At 41.0% G+C, this 24,228-nt stretch overlaps 1 protein-coding gene across 3 annotated transcripts in view; it reads left to right on the forward strand.

Moving 5' to 3' along the window:
- Window positions 1–1,326: 1,326 nt before the first annotated feature.
- ZDHHC2 (zinc finger DHHC-type palmitoyltransferase 2) overlaps window positions 1,327–24,228 on the forward strand; it is a 42,629-nt gene continuing 19,727 nt past the window's right edge. For all 3 annotated transcript variants that reach the window (XM_063135999.1, XM_063135998.1, XM_063135997.1), the window contains exons 1-5: window positions 1,327–1,596; window positions 9,839–9,865; window positions 15,876–15,970; window positions 21,171–21,291; window positions 23,423–23,492. In XM_063135999.1, the coding sequence (XP_062992069.1) occupies window positions 1,398–1,596; window positions 9,839–9,865; window positions 15,876–15,970; window positions 21,171–21,291; window positions 23,423–23,492 (512 nt within the window). In that variant the 5' untranslated portion in view covers window positions 1,327–1,397. The remainder of the gene's footprint in view (window positions 1,597–9,838; window positions 9,866–15,875; window positions 15,971–21,170; window positions 21,292–23,422; window positions 23,493–24,228) is intronic.

Below are 24,228 nucleotides of genomic sequence, written 5' to 3' on the forward strand. Positions count from 1 at the left end.
GGTGCTCATAGTGTGGCCAGGTAAGGGCTAGGGGGCTTGTGGAGGGGTGGTGCCAAGCTCCACAACTCCCTGGACCCAGCATGAGCGCCTGCAGCCATCCTGGGCCAGATCTACACTACTGCTTTAAAGCACTTTATAACAGTTATAAAGCGCTTTAACTGCTTTAAAGCGCTATAAAACTGTTATAAAGCGCTTTAAAGCAATAGTGTAGATCTGGCCCAGGCCTCTTCAAGAGAGTCGCCATTTTTAAAATAGCAACTCCCTTGAAGAGGCGTGGACAGCTGCCAGTATTCACAACAGGTCCACGTAAGGGGCTCATGCAGCAGGAGGTCCAGATCAGTCTAAAGCACTTTGGACCTGATTCAGCCCAGAGCCAATCCACTCTGGTTCCAGACCGAATCAGCCCGCTTCAGTTCAGAATTCAGAATCAAAATAGAAGCGATGCACAGCCCTATATTTTCGAAGGGCCTTCTCAGTGACAACTCCCAGCCTCTGGAAGGTTTTTTTTTTTAATGGTTCCTGAAGGATTTTTGTTTTTTTTAAATGGTTGGGAGCTGTTTATTTCTTTGTTGTGCTTTTAATGGATTTGTTTTTTTATGTTATGCTTTAATAAAGTGTTTGTTTTTAATCTGTATTTTATTGTTAGCCACCTTGGCGAGATATAAATCAATTAATTGTCAGGACAATCTGTCTGAGGCAGTGATTGCTATTGGCACACAGCCTACCCCCGTGGCTCGGACTGTCCGTGGGGCCTGAGAATAGCTACATAGCTTTCCTCGCACATCTCTAAACCTAAGAGCAGCTGTTCTTGCTTCCTGTCGGTTGGTCCGTCCTACAACCAAAGTCCTGGGAGGGGGAAGGGGGACTTAGGGCGGTCTTGGCAGACCGCCATGCTTTTTCATTAGCAGGACTGCTCGCATTTGGGTGAAATGCTAAATAAAGACTGCCTGTGGGCCTGGGCTTGTTTTTGAGGGGATTCGTTGGGCTGGAAGCAGGATTAGAAAAATAAAAATAGCCCCGACGGGAAAGACTCGCTCTTTACTTGGTAGCCCCTCAGGATGTGGGTCTGTAAGCATAGGTCGCTTTTCTGCGGTGGCAGCAATAGACTTAGGGGGGGGCCAATAACAGCCGCCGCCTCATGCTCCCCCAGCCGAGGACAAGGGATTGCGGGCTGAGGCTGCTTCCTTGTTAGCCTGTCACTGGCGGGAAGGGCGGCGGGAGGGGAAGTCGGTGGTTGGAGGCGGCTGAGGGGAGGAGCGGCCGAGAGAAGGGAAGAGGGGGGCTGAAGGGGAGGGAGAAGCACTGGGGCCGCACAGGCATCGCCGCCGCCGGGGATGTGTAGCGAAGGCCCTGGGCCCCCCGACCGACTGAGGAGCTGAACAATCAGGGAGGGGAGAATGGGGTGTGGGAAGATGGCGGCGCCGGCGCCGGCGAGCACTGCAGTTTCCTCCAGCGTCCCGGCGGGGTCCCGGAGCCGCACTCGAGTGGGAGGCGTGAGGCAACGCTGCCAGTGGCTGATTTATTGGGTGCCGGTTGTCTTCATCTGCAGCATCCTCTCCTGGTCCTACTACGCCTATGTCGCCCAGCTCTGCTTGCGTGAGTCCCACACGGGGGCGAGGAGAGGGTGGGTGGGTGGGTGCGTGCCCATGCTATATATGGAGAATAGGGGCCAGGTGGGAGAAGGGAGCGCTCCGGTGGCCCCTCCGGACAAAGCTTGGCTGATAAACGTAATGATGGAGGTGGGGGGGGGGCGTTGTCCCTCGGGACGGAGAATTGACCCTCAACTACTTTTTCAGCAAGCGTACCTGTTCTCCCCCTAGCCCTGTATCGTAATCTTTGTACAGGGGAGAAGCAGAGGCAGCGTTTGAGGATATCTTATTCTAGCTCTAATGCTTCCAAATTGATACAATTTTACTCGCTCCTTATTCTGCATGTATGTGTGTGCGTCTCTCTCTGTGTGTGTCACATGCTCACTCATTCACACACTCACGCTCCTTAGATATCAGGTTTTGAACCAGGCACTTTTAAGTATATGAACAAATGCTATTTTGGTTTAAATATCTTTAACTCGCACACACACACCCTAGCTTATTCTGGAGAAAAGAGACAGAGAAGCGCGCGCTCTCTCACACACACTTGCACATGCTCAACATACAGTTTGTTGCCCAAGAGTGGGTTCCCCTTAGGCAGCTCACCTCTGACACTCAACTGACAAGCATTGCCTTTCACAGAAGAAGGAAGTGGGCATTGCAGATAGGGGAATGGTTGACTTGGACTGCATATCTGACAAACTTTTTTTTCTTATTTTTTATGTCTTGATATCAAGATTATTTAGACTTTAGACACTTGATACTCTGAAGCATTTTAACAAAGATGGAAAAACAGTGATAGAAAGATGGGGGTTACTAGTATACTTCCTATGTATATTTATAGTGGAATTGGTAGTCCTAATCCATGTAAATAAGTGTAATTGCAGACCTGAGTATGTAGTGTTCTATATTATTTAATGCAGAATAATGGGTGTGATTTTTAGGTATGGGAGGTTGGGAATTTAGGTTTTCTTGTGTAAAAAGCAACACTGCCGCTTTGCCTTTGCTTGGGAGTTGGCTGCTGCTGCTACTACTGCTGCTGCAGGTTGTTGTTTACATGTTTAGTATTTCCTGGACTGAGTCAAATAGACTCTCAATCTCTCCCCACAATCCCATTCTTTCTCCTATCCATACAGAACAGCATAAATACTATTTAAATCCAAGAAGGGTAGATGTAAAATAGTTACACACATTTTGATTTCTCAAAGGATAGGCATACTTTTACTGTAGTGATGTTTAAGGAGCAAATTGCTGGGACTCTTCTGTGTCTGATTTTATTGTGGGTGTTTCTGTTTAATGACTATGTTTACTCCAGCTGAGTGCACGTTGCACAGGCAAAACCAACATCCAACCCAGTTGGCATTGTGTAGAGAATAGCAAATCCTCTCCCATCTCTCACTCTAATATTGTTCTGCATTGCCCTGACGTTGAAAGAGGAATTAGGAATGTTCTAAATGGAGCATGATTTTAGTAGAGTTTTAGCATTTCTCTTAATCCACTGAGGAAAAGCTCTCGTGAGAGTTGCTCTGCCTTTTGTAAGGTAAATACTGTCTCCTGAATTAATTAGGTGCTAGCAGGTGTTAATCTAGGTCCTAATCATGGTGCTAAAAAAAATCTCCTTGTACATGCTGGTTTAGTATTGTGGTGGTGCTGTAAGACAGTAAACAACTGAGTGGTATGCACTCACATACACACAATCCGTCTGAAACTATGCTTTGAATATCTAGGAATTAAATCTAAACTAAATTTTCATTTTTAAAATAAATGTACATCATTGCCACCTCTACTATGTCTTTTACCATATATAAAGTACAATATGTTGTCAGGTTTTTGATAATAATAAAAAAAACATTAGTTTTCTTTTGGATTTGCTGTTGTATATAAATAGTGTGCAAGAAATAAAAATAATCTTTATACTTCATTGTAGGCTGTAGTTATACATATATAATAAAGAATAAATACATTGCTTGTTTTAATTACAGAGCTGTGGAATAATGTAAGTTTACTGAAGGATGACTACTGTCCTAGTAATAACATTCTAATATAATTCACATTGATCTAAAGTGACCTCATTTGAATGTAGTGTCTCACTTTCAGTGGCTCTAGTGGGATTTTGTTTGGGTTGTTGTTGCTGGTGGTTTTTTTAAAAACCCTGTTATATAGCAAATGCTTAAAAGGTTGTCAGCTAATGTTGCAGATTGCCTATGCAAGTGCTGGCCAACTTTAAAGAACGTATGCTACTGTAACAAACCCCTGTTTGGACAGTTGTCTGCATTATTTTATTCTCACTAAACTCTTTCCTACGTGAAGGACCACATAGTTACCAAACTACCATTGGTGTTTTTAAGATTTTCACAAGTTTTTGTAGAGCCCCATGGTCTGGGCTTTGGGCAAGAAAATCCAAATCACCGTTCTTTTTATTATTTTCTTAGGACTGGGGTGAAGGGAGGGGTCCTTGGCAATAGAGCTCAGAAGTTCCCTGAGCAGCTGGACAGATTAGGGAGTATCAGGAAGTTCATCCTGACTGGTTGCAGTTTATTAATCATTTCTTTGGGGGAACCTTTGCAAAAAAAAAGGGGGTCCACCAATAGGAAAAGGTATTACCAGTCCCATTTCATAACAGCTACAAATCAAGGCCAATGTAGTAGTGGCTAAGGTGTTGGACTGGGAGTCGGGAGATCCAGGTTCTAGTCCCCACTCGGCCATGGAAACCCACTGGGTGACTTTGGTCCAGTCACAGACTCTCAGCCCAGCCTACCTCACAGGGTTGTTTTTGTGAGGATAAAATGGAGAGGAGGAGGATTATGTACACCGCCTTGGGTTCCTTGGAGGAAAAAAGGCGGGATATAAATGAAATAAATAAAAATAAATAAATAGATAGCCCACTGTAGCCCCAACCTGCCACAGTGGAATCCACTTGTAATTTGGAGCAATATCCAAAAGGGCCACTGCACTTACACAATTGATGTAGCAGTACCATAAGCATTCAATAGCACAATGCCAATAGCATAAGCTGGTGCAATGAGTTTCCCTGGAAATTCTTGTTGGGGCTAGAACTTTTCCTTGGGAATTCTGTTTGTGCGCAGAAACACAGCTCACAATGCAGGTCTTACTTAGCAGAGTAAGTTTATTAGCTTCAGACTTCTTTAAAGTTCCGTGTCATTGCGCAGAGTGACAAAAGCTATACACATATACATATATACACAGTTTTTATCTATATTTCATACAGCTGTGATTAGGCTAACCCAGCCTCAAGGATCTTTGGTATATTCATATCATTAACACCATGATATCTTTGAGAATCCTGGCAAGGTTCCCAGTACAGCTTCTATCTCTATGTAATTGCTCACAGATAGTCTTCCTCTGTTTAGCCTTGAGATAGCCACACACACAATTTTAATGACTATGCAAGCCTTTTACTTTCTTAAACTTAACAATTCTGTCATGCCAGCTTATTCTATTAGTGTAGCGCTATACGTCACTTACACTAGCACTACGTCAATTGCGTAAGCACAGTAGTCCTGTTGAATATTACCCATTTTTTACTCTTCTTTTTGTCTTTCATCTATTTTCTATTCTTTACACCTACGCCATCCCATCTTTCCCTTTCTTTTAAAAATGTGAAGAAACAACAACAATGGATTACTTCTGGTGCAACCCACCTTTAAGTCAGGGGTGCGACCTTGTTTTGGATTACCACTTACCATGTCACGATCCAGTGCACTAAAGTACACTTGATGTTGTGCAGACTTTATACTGTTAGTTTTACCCTACCCTGTGCCTGCTTACCCTACCCTGTGCCTGTTTGCATTCTCTTCCCCTCCTTATTGTTTTACTATGATTTTATTAGATTGTAAGCCTATGCGGCAGAGTCTTGCTATTTACTGTTTTACTCTGTACAGCACCATGTACATTGATGGTGCTATATAAATAAATAAATAAATAAATAAATAAATAAATAATAATATGCAGCTCTCCCTGTTTTAGGATGGCTTTCTCTCAACTGAGTCAGGCGGCAGCCAGCAATACAGTATGGGAATGGTAAAAATATTGATCTGGTTCACATGATCAAAACAGCTTAACATAGTTTTATCAGCCCTGATAAGTCCTAGTGTGTGCTGGCCAGCATTTCGTATATTTAATCCCCGCTTGGGGTTTGTCATTGAATCCAAACCCAACCATTGTGGGTTATGCAAGGATTAACCAACTTTCACATCACCCATGATCTGTTGTAGAGTTATGCAGGAGTCGTTTAACCCTCACATAATCCACGGTGGCTGGGTTCAGGAGCAGTGGCCAGATTCGCATGATCAGCGGGGGAAACCTCGCACTGTAGCTTTTTTCCCTTGCCCATGCTGCTTGCGCACTATTTGCTTAATTACCTGTGGTGTGTCATTTCACCCTGGTGTGGTGTGCAGCGGGGATGGCTTTTGACACACTCTACAACCCATGGGTTGTAGTTCAGGTTGTGGGATGGGTTAGAAGCCACCCCTGCTGTGCACCACGCTGGGCTCAGATAACATGGTTGGTTAGGGCTGTGTGGGAGCAAATGTGTTGCTTCCTGTCCTCTCGTCACTTTGCATTCGATTTAGAAAATAATCCAAGAACGTCTGTGGTTTGTGTTGGTTTCAGTGCAGGTCAGCATTTTGGTTTTCAGTTCATTTAATTTATACCCTGTATTTGTATTATTAAATATTTTTAATTCAATATTATCTAACAGGATTAGTCAATGATCTCGTTAATTTAAATTCTTTATCATTAATTCTATCTGCTGTCATTCCCCATTAATTCCTTTAATATTTTTTATTAATGCTAAGAAAGGATTTTATTCTCCCTCTTGTTCTTTATATGCTAGTGATATTGTACTTCCTGTCAGACCTTAAATCTTGTGTGTTTTCTTGTCATTTGCCTCTTATTCCTTCTCTCTGGAATATACTGCCTCCTAATACTAGACCATCTCCATCAGGTCTAATTTTTAAAAAGCATTTGAAGACACATTAGTTCTCCTTGGCTTCTACATGTTTAATTAATTTTATTTTTATTTTTCCCCTATTTCCAATATATTTGTCTATTAGGAAAAATGTATCCAGAAGATTTAATTGCTTTATTTATTTTAACGATATTTTGATTTCTCTGCTGTTATTTTCAGCTGTAAACTTGCATTCAATATTAAATCCTTTAATATTTTTTTTTGTATGTGGCTCTGTAGCTAACAGGCAGCCAGTGGCTGAATAGTGATACCTCACTATTTATTGTTAATGAATTATCATCCCTTTTTAAAAACAGTTTCAGTTTTAAGACAAATTCTAATACATTCACAATAATCTTTCACAGTATTTTCTTTCCACGTGCATATTGTGAGTGTATTCTGAATGTCATTGCAGTGCCAGTAGAACATTCATGATCTAAACCCAGAAAATTTTAAAAAAATATTTTCCAAATATCCAACCAAGTATTGTCTTTCCATCTCCTCTGGAATTCCTCTTTGTTTTTCTTACTTTATACTCTAACTTCTCTACTCTACTTTTAATAATCCCCTATTATCATTTTAGATGTATTTCTCCATTTTAATTTCCTCCCAAGCCATCTTACATTTTTTCCCACTATTTTGGGCCGTTTCTACACCTGCCTTTTTCCCAGGGATCATCCCAGGATCATCCCTGTGCATCCAAATGACACACAGGGGATCCTGGGAGCAGGCAGTGACGATCCATCCATTTGCCTGGGATAATCCTTAGGTGTAGAAAGGGCCTCTGAGTGATTTTTCATCTTTCTCAACATTCTGTAGCTTTCCCTGTAACTCATTTAACTTTGATCAATATCCTTTTACTACTTCTGTTCTTCTATTATGACTTTCTGATATTTTTCAAGTTTTTCTTCTCCTTGCTTCAATTTTGTTTCTGTTAGTTTTTCTAAGGTTTTGCTGGTGCTGTTATTATTGTAATCTCTTCTCAAGGCTCTTCAATTCATTTGTAAATATTGGGTTGGATCCAGCTTTAGGTGCATGTAACTGGGCTGGCAGAAGCCCAGATTTCTGAAACTGAGATTGGGGAGGAGGGAGTAATCCCTGAAAAACAAATGGAAGTGCCTGCAAATGGAGCTTTGCTCACAGAAGGTGCTTCCCAATTTTCAGAGAGTGCTCTTCTCCCTGCACCAAGGCCTATTTTATTCAGCAGGATTTGGGGATTATTAAAAGTAGAGTAGGGACTGCTGTGGGGATGAGGGGCAAGTTACATGCAGTTAAATCAAGATCCAACCCATTGCTCTTATTTCATCTGCAGTCCTACTGTTTTTCTAGCTTCTTTTCTTTCCTACTCATATTAAAATAATTTATTTTTCTGCAGATAAATCTGAATCTTTATACGAACAATATTGATTAAAGTTGATAATGTAATTTTATCTGATTAACTGCAGAAATTTAAGAGTAAATCAGTTAATGAGTTAGTCAAAATACCTTTTGCAATCATTACTAAATTATCTTAGGCTGGAATCCTATGCATGCTTATATCGGAATACTTCTGGTGAACTCAGTGGGATTTATTGATGAGTTAGAAATAAGGACTGCCTAAGATTGCTCTGTTAATGACAAGTTTAGTAGCAAACTTCTGAATAAACTTCAAAAATTAATATCATTCAGAGTTGCTTATTATGAGTCAGATATTTAAATTAGAATATTTTAATATTGTTGTACTTACACCTGTCACATATAATATTGATGTGACAGGTATATGTTAATTGTAACATCTAGTACTTAATAGCTGCCATAACAATTATAGATAGACACAAAACCTAAGCACTTTGATTAGGAGAATTAATCACATACTTAAATATCTCCAATTGAAATTAATTAAACCTTAGATGTTTTTCTTTGGCTGAATCCTGCTTGTACATGCATATGTATGCACATGCATACACAACACATATTAAGATCACTAAGTAAAGGATATTGGACAAAGGTCCTCAAGGTTTGACCTAGAGATTTATTTATTAATTTATTTAAAGCATTTTACCTCACTTTTCACCCCAAAGAATCAGTAACAAACAAAAGAGTCCATGCCCACAGTTTATAATCTTTTGGTCATGGCTTAACATGAAAAAGGGATGAAAGGGTAAGAGGAGCAATCAAACTTGGGCACCAGTTAAAGTTACAAATGTCTTAGAATGACCAGCTTGAATAAAATGGTTCAGGGAGAAGAGAATAATCCAAATGGAGCTGGTGTCTCAGCAGAGCTGATGAAGCAGGCCCAGCTTTCCGTCTCTCCCTCTGGTGCAGCTAAGTGGAATGATTTGCCTGTCAAAATATATAAGTAGTAAAATTGAATGTCATTTGTCCAGGTTTTTTTTTTACCATCAGTACAGTTTAGATCATAAAAGGTTAGTATTAATAACTTATCTAGAAAACATGAAAAGCATAGGAGGAGGGACTGCCCATGAATCATGATTGTGTATGCTTCAGTTTCAGTATTTTAACAATTCCACATTCATTTTTTATGTTTTTATGTTTTTTAATTTTTGTATATTGATTTTTAATGTTTAGTCTTTTAAATCCATTCTTTAAAATCTTTGTAAACCGTCCAGAAAGCTTCGGCTATGGGGCAGTATATAATTGTAATGAATAAATAAATAGATAAATAGATAGATGCAAATCTAGGGCAACTTGAAAGTCCTGCCCTTGTTGATTGAATTTCTCCTTTTTCTACCTCTCACTTATGAAGAAAAGGCTTCAAAACCAGGAGGATTTCCCCCAGCAACAGTATTCCCAACCCCTTTGGAAGAATATTTCCACATACTATCACTTTCAAATAGTATTGTCTATCACACCATATTCAGCAATCTTAAAAACCCATCTGTCTCCAGTCAAAGCTGTTGTGTGGCCTGCCAGACTTGAATGTATTGTGAAGGTTTCCTCCTCTTCCTTCTTGTGTGCTGGAGCTGTCTAATGGTCTGGTGTTTCAGGGATCTAATCATCCTTTCAAAAGAGTATTTACCCCCTAAACTGTCTCCCTTTATGAGAAACATAAGGGACAGCTGGCTGATTATAGCTATCTTTTTCTGCTGTGGCAGGTAGTTGCTTACAAATCATGCAAATGTCATTATATTAACCCATATCCTGTTTAGGGAGCCAAATCTAAACTGTTTAAACTACCAACCAAAGAAATGCACACTAACTCAAGAAAATTGGAATGCCTTGTCTGTTTTTGGCAACTAGTATTTTTCATCTTGTTTTCTCCCTTCTCTTTCTCTTGCAGTAACTATAACAAATATTGGAGAAAAAGGTATGTAATTATGTATTTATTTCATCTATGTTTTGCTTTTCTTTCATGGAACTCAAGGTGGCGTACATAGGCTGGGTTCACACAACACGATAACCCACACTCAGTGTTTGAGTGTGGGTTTTTGTTGAGCTGTGGGTTGTTGTTATACCATGGGTTATTGTGTTGTCTGAACTCAGCGTGTTCTCTGCAGTGTGGCTTATTAGTCATGCATTGTGGTTATTTTTCTTGAACAAGCCACCTTGAGAATCCATGGTTAGTTGTTGGGCTGTTCAGGTGGTTTAACAAGCCACACTGTGTGGTTAACAAGCCCCCAAGTGGATAACACACTGCATTCTGACAATACAATAACACACCCTGCAAATAATGCACTGCATTCTGACAACATGATAGCCTACAGTTAAAAAACAAAGCACAATCAACCACTGAGTGTGGGTTACTGTGTTGTATGAGCCCAGCCAGTACCCAATGACAACCACCTGCGAACTCTATGACTGGGTTTACGTGTCATATAATTCATACTCAGTAGTTAAGTGTGGAGTGTTCTCAAATGTCAGTAATTGTGTTATCTGAACACAGCAGAATGGCTTGTTTACCATGAGGTGTGGGTTATTTTTCTCAAACAAGCCTCCTTGAGAACCCATGGTTGGTTGTTGGGTTATTCAGGGTGGTTGACAAGCCACACAAGCCACCTGTGGAAAATGTACTGTGTTCAGACAACACAATAACCCACAGTTCAACAACAATCCACGCTCAATCACTGAGTCTGGGTTCGGATGATCGGCAGGAGAAACCATGCAGAGTCAGTTGTTTCTCCCACCCCAGTGCATGCTGGTCACACAACCAGCATTACCCTAATTACCTGTGCCATGTTGTGGGTTGCCATGTCAATCGAACCCAATGCAAGCGTAGTGCATTTTCACCCACCCTTGCAGAACAATTGTAGGGTGGGTGAAAATGCACGATGCTTGTGCCTTCTGCAGGATTTGGATGACATGGCTGCCCGTGATGGGTACTTGGTTGGGCAGGGACGAGGGAAACCACCAATGCTGCGTTGTTTCCCCTCCTGATTGTCTGAACATGTCCTGAGTGTTGGTTAAGAACGTAAGAGCCATGCTGGATCAGATCCATAGTCCATCACAGTGGCCAACCAGCTGTCGACCAGGGACTCACAGGTGCAACAGCACCCTCCTACCCATATTCTCCAGCAACTGGTGTATATAGACTTACTGCCTCTGATACTGGTAGCAGTAAAAGTTTTGTGTGTGTTCAATGCTAATATGCCTTTCCTTTCATGAACTCTGACACATGGTTATGCTTGACTTTCCGGTCTTGCATAATGTTGCCAAGAAATCTTACCCCTCCAATCCCTGGAGTAGCTTTGTGTTTTGGGGCACAACCCTATGCATGTTTAGATAAAAATCTTTATAACATATGTATACTTCTCTGCAGATTCCAGAGCAGTGAACAATAAAAATACAAAGAAGGATAAAAGAATAAAACATGTTAAAATGATTGCTATCTTTAAAAAGCAACAGAATTCTGATAAAACTGTGGCCGCTCAATCAAGGAAGGCTTTTTAAAATAAAATATGTTTTAGGAAGTGCATAGGATGCATAGCATTGTGCCCTTAAAGATGTTTCCTTTTCAAAAAGTAAATTAATAAGGTGATGAATTAATAAATAAATCTCTTTTAAAAACCCAAAACATGTGGACAACCAGTCTGAAGCAAGGGGATGGGGCAAAGCTAAAGTCTAAGCCAAATTTCAGTTTATTGGTATGCATGTCATTTTATTTGCAAAACAGAGTTCACAACACTGCTTGAAAATTGACTGTGAGGTCTGTTTTCAAATATTACATCTGTCTTTACTGCAAAGAGGTACATTGCTGAAGATCAGCCTTGGAGTCCTTCACTGGATCTGTCACTGTGCCATGAATGATAGTCAATGACTAGAAGTGATTTTCATTGGTTTCATCAGGGGAAAAGAATGTGGTTAGTGTGTTTTTCAGATTCAGAACAAAAGAAAGTCATTCATAGCTCTGTAGTCTGTCTGATAAATGGTGGCTGTTTTAGTTGTGTGCTTTTACAGCATCTATTGGATTTTATCAACTGGTAATGTTGCTGATTTTATGTTTGAATATTACTAGTTTTGTGTTTATTATTCTAAGCATATACCACCCTAGGAGCTTTATGGTGAACGGAGTTAGAAATATAATAACTACATGAAATATCCAGTAGGCTAATTCCTCACCTACATACTGCAGTCTTCAAAAACAACCAACGAGATTATCCATGGGTTAACTGATGAAATTGGGGAGCTTTAGCTACTGCTTCCAAACTTGTTCATCCATTTCCTCCCGCCCTTCTGCTGCTGCTGTAGCTACCAAACTTGTAGTATTGAACCTGCTGCCTCTTTGCTTAGGAAATAAGTACAGAACCCAGAAGAGCTACAAAGAAGGCTTAGGAACATGTTTAAATGCCCCCTAACTATGCTGAATCCTGTTGTCACTTGTATCTCTCCCCATTACTAATGCCAATTGCAGTGTCTCCTGACCAAAAGGCTATTGTAAATGTGGAGAATCCACTCTGTTTCTCCTCCTACAATGTTGTCTAGTGTATATCTTTGTGTCATTATCCCCTACTAAAACAAAGTCTAAGTGTATGTAACTGAGCTAAACACATTATTTTTCTGTCTTCCCTTGCCCCTACCTTCCTCCCCCTATGTCGATTGTTAAATTGTAAGCTCAAGAGGGCAGAGACCTATCTATTTCTTCATGCAGCACAGAGTTAAACTATGGAATTTTCTAACAAAAAATGTGGTGACAGCCACCAATTTAGACAGCTTTAAAAGGTGATTAGACAGATTCGTTTTTAAAATCCTTTTATCTGCAACACAACGATACCAACAACATAACAAGAAAAAAGGGGAGGTTCATATCATAAAACATCAATACACAGTAATCATTAATGCCTCTGTTGGTATAAAGGGGGGGAAGGACTAATACTTCCATTTCAGATATATACATTAATATAAGCAGTCTATATATCAATATAAGCATCCATACCGCTGTAGGACATACATTGAAGCTTTAAAACCTTGGACAACTTCAGCCCTCTTCCTCCGCCCTAGCAGTTGGATTTATGCCATGGAGATCACCTTCTGCTAGTGCTGGTGTGTTGAATGTACACAGATTAGATTCCATTCTTAAACAAGACAGCAGGGAAACAAATAAAACACTGCAGTTTTTTATCATGGGCCAATGCTTGAGATTTAGTGAAAATGCCCCATTTTTCTAATGTCTCTTTTGTATAATCTGGAAATATTGGTAAGGGCAGGGTTGCCTCTTATCAGCTCCCCATATCAGCTCCTCTCCCTTGTTTCTTGCAGCTCTTAATATAAACTTCTTGACAGAAAACCTTAAACTTCACGATGAACAGACGAGTCTTTCTACAACATGGATCCAGTGTGCCCACTTGAATGTAATTGATAGCCCTTGGGCAGATCCAGTAACTCACACACAAAAACTCCAAATTGCCTTTCCAGCTCATTTACCTTGAACTTCACAATAAGATTAGATCTCTGCAAAGCAGACAACACAGCTTCACAAGACCCAGATTTATCTTTCAGCTGTGGAACTCTAACTTCCAATAGATCCAGTCTCCCTGTTATTCCATCAATAGACTCCTGAAACATTACTACAGAGGCTTTAGTCATCTTTAAATATCCAGCTGTAACTCTGTAACATCTCCCTTGGCTTCTTCTTTAGGCAGAGCCTTTGTTGCCACAGTGGTGGTGGTGGGGAAGTTGGCACTACTTTCTCCTTTGTAGCTTTCCTTGATGCCAAAGAAAATAAAACAACAAAACATAGTTGACGAAGTAGAAGAAAATAATATCGCACCAGTGAGAGTTAGAAAATTACACAGTTACCAGGATAATGAAAAAAGATGCAGGAGCAAGCCAAAACACAACTGACTATGTTGCCATCTTTACAAAATTAGACAGATTCATGGAGGCTAAGAGCTCTATCACACCAATGATTTATCGCACGCTCGCCATGCCTGGTATGTGGTTTTGCAGCACAGTACTCACACAATGTAGTCCATGTCCTGGACTCATTTCGCCTCTTTCCCTCCATATTTCGTTTCTTTTGGGAGTGGGGAAAATCTGCGTTTTTTCCCCTCCATGCGAAATAAATGCGCTCCTCTCTCCTGTGTATTGCTGTCATTGTGTTCTATCTGACCATCCCGTTCTTGGTTGGGGGCATGTGTGTCTAAGGGCGGTCTTGCTAACAAAGAGGAGGGTGGGGCGGTTCTCCACTCAACCATGAAGGGGGAGGGATAGAGGTCCCATTTAACTCTGAGTTCTTACTCCTGAGTAGGCATCACTAGGGGTACATTTTCACCTTAAAAGAAATGTGGAAAATGTACCCTCCTTGCCTGCAGCTCCCTCATTTTTAAAGATAAAGATATCAAAATTGGCATAGTGATAGTGCTTAAGTAGAGCTTTCAGCAAGCCAAGTTTGAATTAGATTGGTTCATCCCTTGATTTTTTTAGGGTTTTAAAAAATTTCTCCCCTTAAACTCTTTTCCTGATAGTCTACTAGTGCAAAGGATGGAGTTTCCTTTCCTTTCCTTTGATCATATGAAGCTGTGCATCTCCAAGTTCATAAAATAGTAATCCTCTGTTTCCCTTACTCAAGAGTCAATCCCATTGAGTTTAACTGCATTTACATCCAAGTCATACTAAAATCCCATGCATGCTTACCTTGGCGTAAACCCCATTGAACAGAGAGAGAGTTACTTCTGAGTAAACAGAATTAAGACCTCAGAAGTAAGCATAGGTTTGCAGAGCTCTTCTTTCCAGTTTGCTGTTTTAGACTTTTAAAAAAAGCTTCTGAGTGACCACACTATTAAAATTCAGTTCTATATGTGGTTACCTTGGAGCAAAGGAGGGGACCTGACCACCTTTAAAAAATATATTACTTAAAATGATTGTTCATCTGCCCACCCTTTGAAAGGGGCAAAACAAACCTTCGCTCCTCCTCCCATGTAAATTTTTTCCAAGCCAAGGGGCAGCAACAGTCTCAGCCCATGTGCCCCTTCCTGCTTCCTACAAATGGCCTCCCTTCCTTGGAGTTCCTTTAATATGATCTTAGGGGGAAATATAGCATTTTACCTTAATTGCGCAGTTTCAGGCTGCTGTACTATTGTATTTGGCAGAAATATAGAAATATTTTTTTTAAAAAAATAAACAATTAACTGCAGAGGAAAGGAGAACGTAGGGGGTGAAGTGGGAAATTTTGCCAGCATAGTAGGGCTCCAGGTGAAAAGATACATGAGCTGAAAGAGTGCAACAATGCACAGACATGAAAGTGCCCAGCGCTTGACTCTGTAAGGAAATGGAGCGGGAAACCATAGATGAAAACCAGATACAAAAAAATAGTGTGATAGAGCTCTAAGACTTTAACTGACATCTAATATTCTGAGGCACCATGCCTCTAAATACCAGTCAGTGGAGAACAACAGCAAAAAAGGACTATTAGTCCCATATCCCATTTGTGGGCATCCTATTGGCATCTGGTTGGTCATTGTTGAAAACAAGATGCTGGACTACATGTCCTATAGTCTGATCCAGCAAGGCTGCTTTTATGTTCTGTTGTTGCTCTGTAAAGCACTATGCACAGTGATAGTGCTGCATAAGTAATAAGAGATGCTCTTACCTACATCAAATCCATACAACAAGGGGCATAGCCATGGGTGGATGGCACAGAATTTACATAATTCTATTCCTTCGAAAGCTTTCAAAGTCCCATTCTAGTCATTTTCCGGTAGTTCTGCAAAGCTTTAATTGTATTTGCTTTATTTCGTAATTATGTTGATGTCTTAATAACATTGTTCTGTACTTGTAAGCATTTGGGAATGTTTGGCTTTTTCTTGGTTGTCTGTATATCTAACGCTACTATACAAATTCTGTCATTTGTTTAATGCCTTAATTTTATGATTTTGTTTTAGTGGTGTGCCTGATTGCCTATCATCTATTTTTCATGATGTTTTTGTGGTCTTACTGGAAAACAATCTTTACGTTACCAATGAATCCTTCCAAAGAAGTAAGTTAAAATTTGGTGTAAGAAAAAAACTTGTTTGTTAATTTTGTTTGTGGTGCATAAAGTTCCCATGTGTGTTAGGAGCAAATAACATCTTGTATAAATTTGTCATCTCTAACTCCACATCCATTTCTTCCAAAGGCCACTAGTTAGCAACATATGGTTTTTATTGATAGTGGCAAATGTTTTACATCTGGGTGAATGAAATCATAGCTGAAGCTACAGTGTTCTTTCATATATACATTAAAATGAATAATTATTTCACAAAGCCCATTCTTTTCTCTTTTATATTTCCTGCTTTGCTACTATGCAATGAGAAAATGATATATAAAAAGTATTAAAAACCGATCAAATATTTGAGTTGTACTTCTGAGTAACCTCTGTAGTTATTTGATTTTTCCCTTGAATGAGTATATTCAGTTCATTGAAATCACTTTTCCACCCCTGACACCTTAAGATACAAAAGCTAAGAGCTGAGATTGATCATGGAGGAAATATACAAAGTTTTTTTAAAATAGCATCATTTCAATGTTAAGTATACTGGAAGAAATATATCAGATCACAGTGCACTAGCTTGTGGATGTGAACTGATCATTATATTTGGGCTTAGTTACTTAGGTTACATTCACTATATTCTTCATATTTTGCAGGGAGTAAGAGACATTTGACAAACCATTGGTGGTGGAAGTACTTTTTTGTTTCCAAAAGTATTGCCATATTTCACCTACATTTGTGTTTCTGCTATTCAGCCATTTCTTCTTGGCACTCCAAATTTAAACATATAGATGGCAGAATCCATCTAGTTTCCCTGCCTTTACAGAAAGTTTCTGCCTGTAAAATGGAGGCCCTCCAGAGCAGATTGGGGGGACTGAAAATTGTGCCTCTCACCATTTGGAAGCCACCCTCACTTTGCAGCTCACTGGGTTTGGACAACACAGCAATCCGCGCTGTAGTTAGGGAAATGGCAGGTATGTGAGCGACATGTGCAGGGCAGGCAAAGAAGTTACAGTGGCTTCTTTTCCTCCACTGATCATCTGAACCCTGTCACTATCTGGAATCTAACATTATATACATGTCATCTACAGATTTAAATGGGATTAATATCACAGTTTAAAAAATAAAAGATAAACTCATAGACAATAAACCTCCAGTTAATTTTAAGAGTTTGGATTTAGCAAGTTAAGCCACAATCCTATGTGTGTTTAGACAGAAAAAAGTCCTATAACTCCAATCATTCCCCAACCGTTATGGTTGGAAATAGTATGACTTTTTTTCAGTCTAATCATACATAGAATTGCACGAGGATGATCAGAGGTCTAGAAACAAAGCCCTATGAAGAGAGACTGAAAGAACTGGGCATGTTTAGCCTGGAGAAGAGAAGATTGAGGGGAGACATGATAGCACTCTTCAAATACTTAAAAGGTTGTCACACAGAGGAGGGCCAGGATCTCTTCTCGATTCTCCCAGAGTGCAGGACACGGAATAACGGGCTCAAGTTAAAGGAAGCCAGATTCCGGCTGGACATCAGGAAAAACTTCCTGACTGTTAGAGCAGTGCGACAGTGGAATCAGCTACCTAGGGAGGTTGTGGGCTCTCCCACACTAGAGGCATTCAAGAGGCAGCTGGACAACCATCTGTCAGGGATGCTTTAGGGTGGATTCCTGCATTGAGCAGGGGGTTGGACTCGATGGCCTTGTAGGCCCCTTCCAACTCTGCTATTCTATGATTCTATGACTTTAAGTATTAAAAAGCAATATCATGATAAAACATTCCTAAATGTCAGGCTTAAATATGTATACAGCAGCATTTTTCTATAATCACTTGCAAACTGGTATTTCTGTAGTCAACAAAGTAATGCATCATTACAAAATACTGTAGTTTATCCAAGTACTTTTGCCCTATACACTTAGCAGTAGTGTCGTCTTCAGCTCAATTACAGGCTGTCTTCTAGTTAATTTCTGAGTAGAGAAAATTTGACTGGGATCGGATGACACGATAACCAACAGTAGGTTACATAGTTAGGAAAAAGGAAAGGAACCTCTCGTGCAAGCGCTGAGTCATTACATAGTCAACAGTGGGTTAAATAGTCAATGGTTGGTTATTGTGTCATCTGTCGAGTCTTTTTCAAACCATAGTTCATTATTCAGCTGAAATAACCAACGCTGTGCAGAGTTGATTATTTTGCTGATTATCGTGTCATGTGTCGGGCATTGTTGACTATTCTGTCTCTCACAGTTGATTATTTTCAGCAACTACAGAGTTCCCTGTCAAGAGTGACCCAAGCAGTAGCTGCCGCTCTAGTCCAGACATCAGAACTCGCAATGGCTAATGGGATACCAGCATGTCATGGGGGGAGTACCCCTCAATCATCCATGCAGTTGACTATTAATCCACTATTGACTATTGTGTTATCTGAATGCAGACTGTTTAAAGGCTGAAAGCTTGTCAATGAGGCTATCTTGTAAAATGTATCATTTGTATGAAATAAGTGTTGTGTGGCTTCCACCATAAAATGCTAATCCACAAATGGAAGTTTGAACAATAGTGAGCATTGGGAGAGTTAATCATTTAGTCCCCTTGTTGCCTCAGTGAATCAATTGGCATAATATGACAGGTCACTGTGACTTATTCAACACATGGTGAGGCTGTAGTGCGTGTAGCTGCCGTTTTACTTATCCAACCCTTGTTCAGGTTGTTGTGTCATATGAACTTGGTGAGCTTGGGTTATGCAAGAGTTAAACAATCCTCACATAACTTAGAACAGACCATGGGTTGTGTAAGGAATGTTTAACCCTCACATAACCCACAGTCACCAAGTTTGCACAACACAATGACCTCCAAGCAGGAGTTGGAGATGCAAAGTGGCATCCATGGGCACCAAGGCTCATTGTAAATTAAATAACCCTCAACAAGCTACACCATGGGCGTTACTAGACGAGGCTGTAGCGCGCGTTACCTTCCGCAGCCACGTCGAGGCTTCCAGATGACGTTCACGAGGATCCGCCGTTATCCCGCGGTGAAGCCTCTTTCTCCCGACTTTAAAAAAGTGAGTTGTAGTGCGCCTTTTCCTGCTGTCCCGCGGTAATTCGGAGTACGTGTGGGAGGATGTGAGGTCACTGCGGTCGGCACTGGTCAGGAAAAGGCGTGCTAAGGGGGAGTGGTCAGCGGCTTCGGTCAAGCCGCCTCCGCCATTTGCGCGCAGTCCGCCAGCTGGGGCAGCGCGGCGGAGCGGCTTTTTTTTTTTATTTCCCCAGTGACAGTTTGCGCAGGAACGGAGGACCGCAAAAGTGGCTGGTGACTCCTTGCGGTGGGCAGCTACCGTGGCCGCATAATGGCGGTGCTGTACGCTGCCTGTTAGTGTGGGTACCAGGCTGGCAGAGGGCAGAGCTGTTTGTGGGCTGCTGCCATGGCTACGGCCAGATGTGGGTTGGCTCCTTGGGATGGGGCACAGGGCACAGAGGCGGTCATCGCCGCCGACACCTCAGAGGCATGATGGGAGATGTAGGCACAGAGTGGCCATGCAGACGATTGACCTCGGGTCATATGACACCCGCCACGACCCCCATCAGGAAGTGAGCGCATCAATGTTGACCCTCAACAGCACCAGCAGCACTTCAGCTGGCACTGGCACTGCCGCCGCCGCCGCCGCCAGGGCCGGCGGCGGCATCGCTGACGGCTGCGCAAGTTTGCGGTCTTTCGGACGTGCGCAAACCGTGCAGCGAGCGAAAAAAAAAGCCGCGGCAATCAGGCCGGTGTGGCTGCGCAACCGTGCTCGCGGCGGCAGCAGCACAACCGGCGCAAACTTCCGCCATAAATCGAAGGCAGGTGTGGATCATGAGGCGTCACGGCTGAACGGGAAAAGCCGCTTTCACCGCTCCTCAACGACGGAACACCCGGTAGGTCTAGCAACGCCCCATGTTATGTAAAGCAGGTCAATCAATACTTAGGGCATATCTGGCCTATTGAATTCCCCTGTGTGCCCTGTTCCCTGGAGGATACAATGGGCATGGGGAGGGGAATTCCCTTGTTATCTCTGATCAGTGGGGGATTACCCTTACTTAGCACACTGTTTGCCCTCCCAATTGGGAGTGAAAGTGATATGCTAAGTGTTTCACCTTCCCTGCATCTTCCCTAATGGGTGAACGAGCGGGACTGGCCAAGCTGCTCGAACTAATGCAGACGGTGAAGTATCACAACTTCACCCTGTGGCTTATTTGGGGTGACTTCGGGCACACAGTTTGCCCCTAGCTAGGGAAAGCCTGCATGTACTAACCAGGTCCAAGCCCCTTTGTTTGCCCTGTGCCTTCCCCCGTTGGGGAGGACGTGGGGTGAGTGAAACAGCCCTGGCTGAAGTGGCTGGGAAAGCCTATGTGCAGCGAAACCATGATGTCCCTGGCTAAAGAGCTCCAACTGGAGCTTTGACTGGGGACTGGTTGACATCAGGGACATAGCTCAGGCCCCTGATACCATCCTTCCCCTGGAAGGCCACGTGGGCAATCATTTGGCCTCTCTGTCCAGAAAATGTTCCTCATCCCTAACTTGGGGAAGGCTGAGACTGCAATGTAATTTCATAACATAAATGTGTATCTTTGTTAGGGGTATATCAAAATGTTAGCATTTTGTGGAAGGCCTCTGAAAAGCAGTTCTCCGTGGATTTGCTCTATGTGGACAGCGTAATGCATGCAGCTTCTCCACACCAGCCATGCACATTTCTGTAACCATTGGTGCTGGTGTGAAGAGGCTAAATGGACCAACGCTTGCTTTACGAAGCTTCAAAAATAAAGCTGTTCTTTATGATGCACTCTGCTTTTTAAATGGGCATCGAATTGTAGAGGTAATAATCTTGCTTATGGACTCACAGTTTGTATTTTCTTTGATTTCATGTTGTATCCACAAGCTCATTGTTAGGTAACAATTCTTTCACCATTCCATTCTACTATCAAACATTTCCTGAACTATGGACTGCATTCCAATTGATTTTCTATTTGCTTTTGCAAAATGTATAATTCTTCTTTCATGCCTTTCATAAATGAATTTAAAAAATGAATACTATAACACCAAACTAGAAAAATGCATGAATCATTTGTGATCTTTTACAGATTATACACATTCTTTCACATGCATGAATATTGGGCACATCATAACAATGATTTTTAGGGTGAGTCAGAAAAGTAACCTGTTATACTGCTAATTTATTTCCCAGTTCCACCTGTCCTATGCAGATAAGGAATTGATGGAGAGAGAACCAAGAAATGAAACCCATCAAGAAGTGCTGAAGAGAGTAGCCAGGGACCTCCCGATCTATACAAGAACAATGTCTGGAGGTAAACATTTGTCAAGAGTGACATTCTACCTTGTCTTACCATTTGTCAGAAGACTCAATAAATACTTGTATACTATACTTGTATACCGCCCAGAGACTTCGACTGTGGGGCGGTATATAAATGTAATAAATAAATAAATTAAATTAATACATTGCGAATAACCTGCATGGGTTCACTCTTAAGTCAGTTGCATCCCATTTCTGTATTAATTCACTCAAAAATTGCATTTAAACACATATTTTTAGTGTCCTTTTTCTCAAAATATAAATGTATAAAATATTTTTACGGATTGAAATGTTCATTTTAAAGTGTGTTGGTACATTTTTGAGCATCAGAACAATTGGGAAGAATAAAAGCCAGTGGATTACTAAATTTTGATCTGCACATTAGTCTGGGAAGTCAGTGTATATTGGAATGCAACCCTACTTACGTTACAGTTATCTAATATCTAAGTCAATTAACACCTTCTGAGACCACTTTTAAAATTGGTGACCTTTTATATTTATTTTATATTTAGCATTCTAAAAACACGTATGGCTGCGTTAGTACACAGAGTGGTATCATTCTGCATAGGGAACCTTGGGCAAGTCCATCTTTGCGATCCTGTATAAGGCATGTGGAGTTGGGCATGGATAAAGATGTAATTTGGTGGTTACTGCCACTAGAAGATGAGCACCATTCATCCCATTGCACAGTAACAACACCTTAAACCAGTTTCCAATGATGTCACAGTGCCACAGGTTGCACTGGAATTGTGTGCACAATTCCAGTGCACAATTGTGATTGCTCCGTGCTGACCAAATTATTTGGTCAGCACGGGGCACAATATTCTATACAAACAAGTTTATACTGGAGTGGGCCTTTAAAAAATTATTAAAATCAAATCAATGTTAATAGAGAATTTATTAAAATGATTGAATTCCCCGGTTTTCTATACTTACTAACCAAAGAATAGTACACTTTTGTAAGTTATTTTACATGCTTCTCTGCTGAAAATATTGGTGTCGGTTAGAAAACATTTCTGTTTCATTAAAATCATAACTTCTGGAAGGATACAAATTATCTAGACCAAGTTCAATCCAGGTTCAAAATGGGGCTTTGGACTTGATTGTTTTGTGTAAAAACCTTCATCAAGAAAGATGGTAAAGTATGACCCTATTGATTTTTCTGGACCTATCAGCAGGTTTTAAGTACCATTGATCATGGTAGCCTTCTGAATCGACTATGCAGGTTTTTTTTTAACAGAGGGCACAGTTCTGTGGTGGTTTCACTTTTACCTTGCTGGGAAATTGTTCTCCCCATGGGAGCTCTTAGAGTTCTGTGAGGATTCATTCTAAATCCCATACTTCGCATCATCTGTAAAATCACTAGGCTGTCCAGAGTTTTGAGATAGGTTGTCAACAGTATGTTAACATCCAGCTCTGTTTCTCTTTGCCATCTGAACCAAGTGTGGCAACTCTGTTTTTGAGGCTGGTAATGGGCTGTTTGAGGGTGCATAAATTGAAACTCAGTCGAGGCAAGTCTTACTCACTTCACGCTAACTAGGGGTCATATACACACCGAAGAAAGCTTTCATGTATATATCCCTAGCTAGGTGGGAATCAGGGCCACAAATTGGTGCTGCGTGTAGTCTGATGAAGGAACTGGGGCTGTCTGAGCACAGTTCCATCAGATAATTGACAGAAGCTCTGACCAGCTGTTTTTTTGTCAAAGAGTTGATAGACACAGTTGCCAACTACCTGTCAAAGCTGCATGAATACATAGTGATCTTCTGGTTAGTGACTAGAATCAGAATATATTTTGTATCTGTCAAGATATGGTTAAAAATACTACATTCTCAGCAAGTTAAAACAGCAATACTAGACCCAGTTACCTGGCAGTAAGTCCCATTGAATTGTGGGCCTTACTTTTGAGTAACATTTACAGGATTGCACTATAAGATACCCCCCCACCCCACCCTGCCTGAAAAGGAAACGTGAGCATCTTGTCTGAACAATTGGTGTGGTGGGTGAAGGGGATAGTGTTGCTACCTAATTTTTGCTTCAGTTTCTTGGGCCAGCAGAGCAGTAATATTTAAAGTGTGTACAAGTCAGCACTAATGTTAAACAGAAGTCTTTTTCTGTCTTTACAGCAATCAGATACTGTGATAGATGCCAACTTGTAAAACCAGACCGTTGCCATCACTGCTCTGTCTGTGATAAGTAAGGAGCAAATATTGCAAGGCTCAGTAGAATTCATTCATTCATTCTGTTTTTGCTAAAGAAATTAAGTAATGAAAGTACCTGCATGGAATACTGAATACACTATATACACAATATATATCGTGTTTATTTTATTAATAATTATAGTTTCAGTCTAAAACAGTGATTTATTCTCTCAGGATGCAATCCTGCTATTATTTACATGTGTGAATGACCCACTGAGCTCATCAGGACTTACACTCTTTAGAAATATCCTCAATATTTTGGAATATTGCATTTGGCATAGGCTATTCATAATCAACTTATACACTATATTTTTAGAGGAGACTGATATACACACTTGTCCTATAACTATATTGAGGGAAGGACAATTCTTCTGTCCTGGAGTGAATGCATACAATGTTTGTACCCAGTTCTTAGTTCTAATCAGATTTTCTCTTTGAAACAGACACATGGGCTTGGTTCAGACAACATGATAACCAATGGTGGTTTAAATAGTTGATGGTGGTTATTTAACCCACCATGAGTTATCATGTTGTATGGAGGGAGGTTTTTAACCAACAGTTGGTTGTTCAGCCAAAATAACCAACACAAATAACCACCTTGGTTATTGTGATGTGTGGAGGGCACCGTTGGTTATTTTGTCAGCCACAGAGTCACAAAGCAAGAGCGTTCAAAACGGTTGCTGCCGCTATAATCCAGCTGGCAGGATACATTTTCAGCAGCAATGGCTGAT

Source organism: Elgaria multicarinata, chromosome 10 (genome assembly GCF_023053635.1).
Source record: "Elgaria multicarinata webbii isolate HBS135686 ecotype San Diego chromosome 10, rElgMul1.1.pri, whole genome shotgun sequence".
NCBI lineage: Eukaryota > Metazoa > Chordata > Lepidosauria > Squamata > Anguidae > Elgaria > Elgaria multicarinata.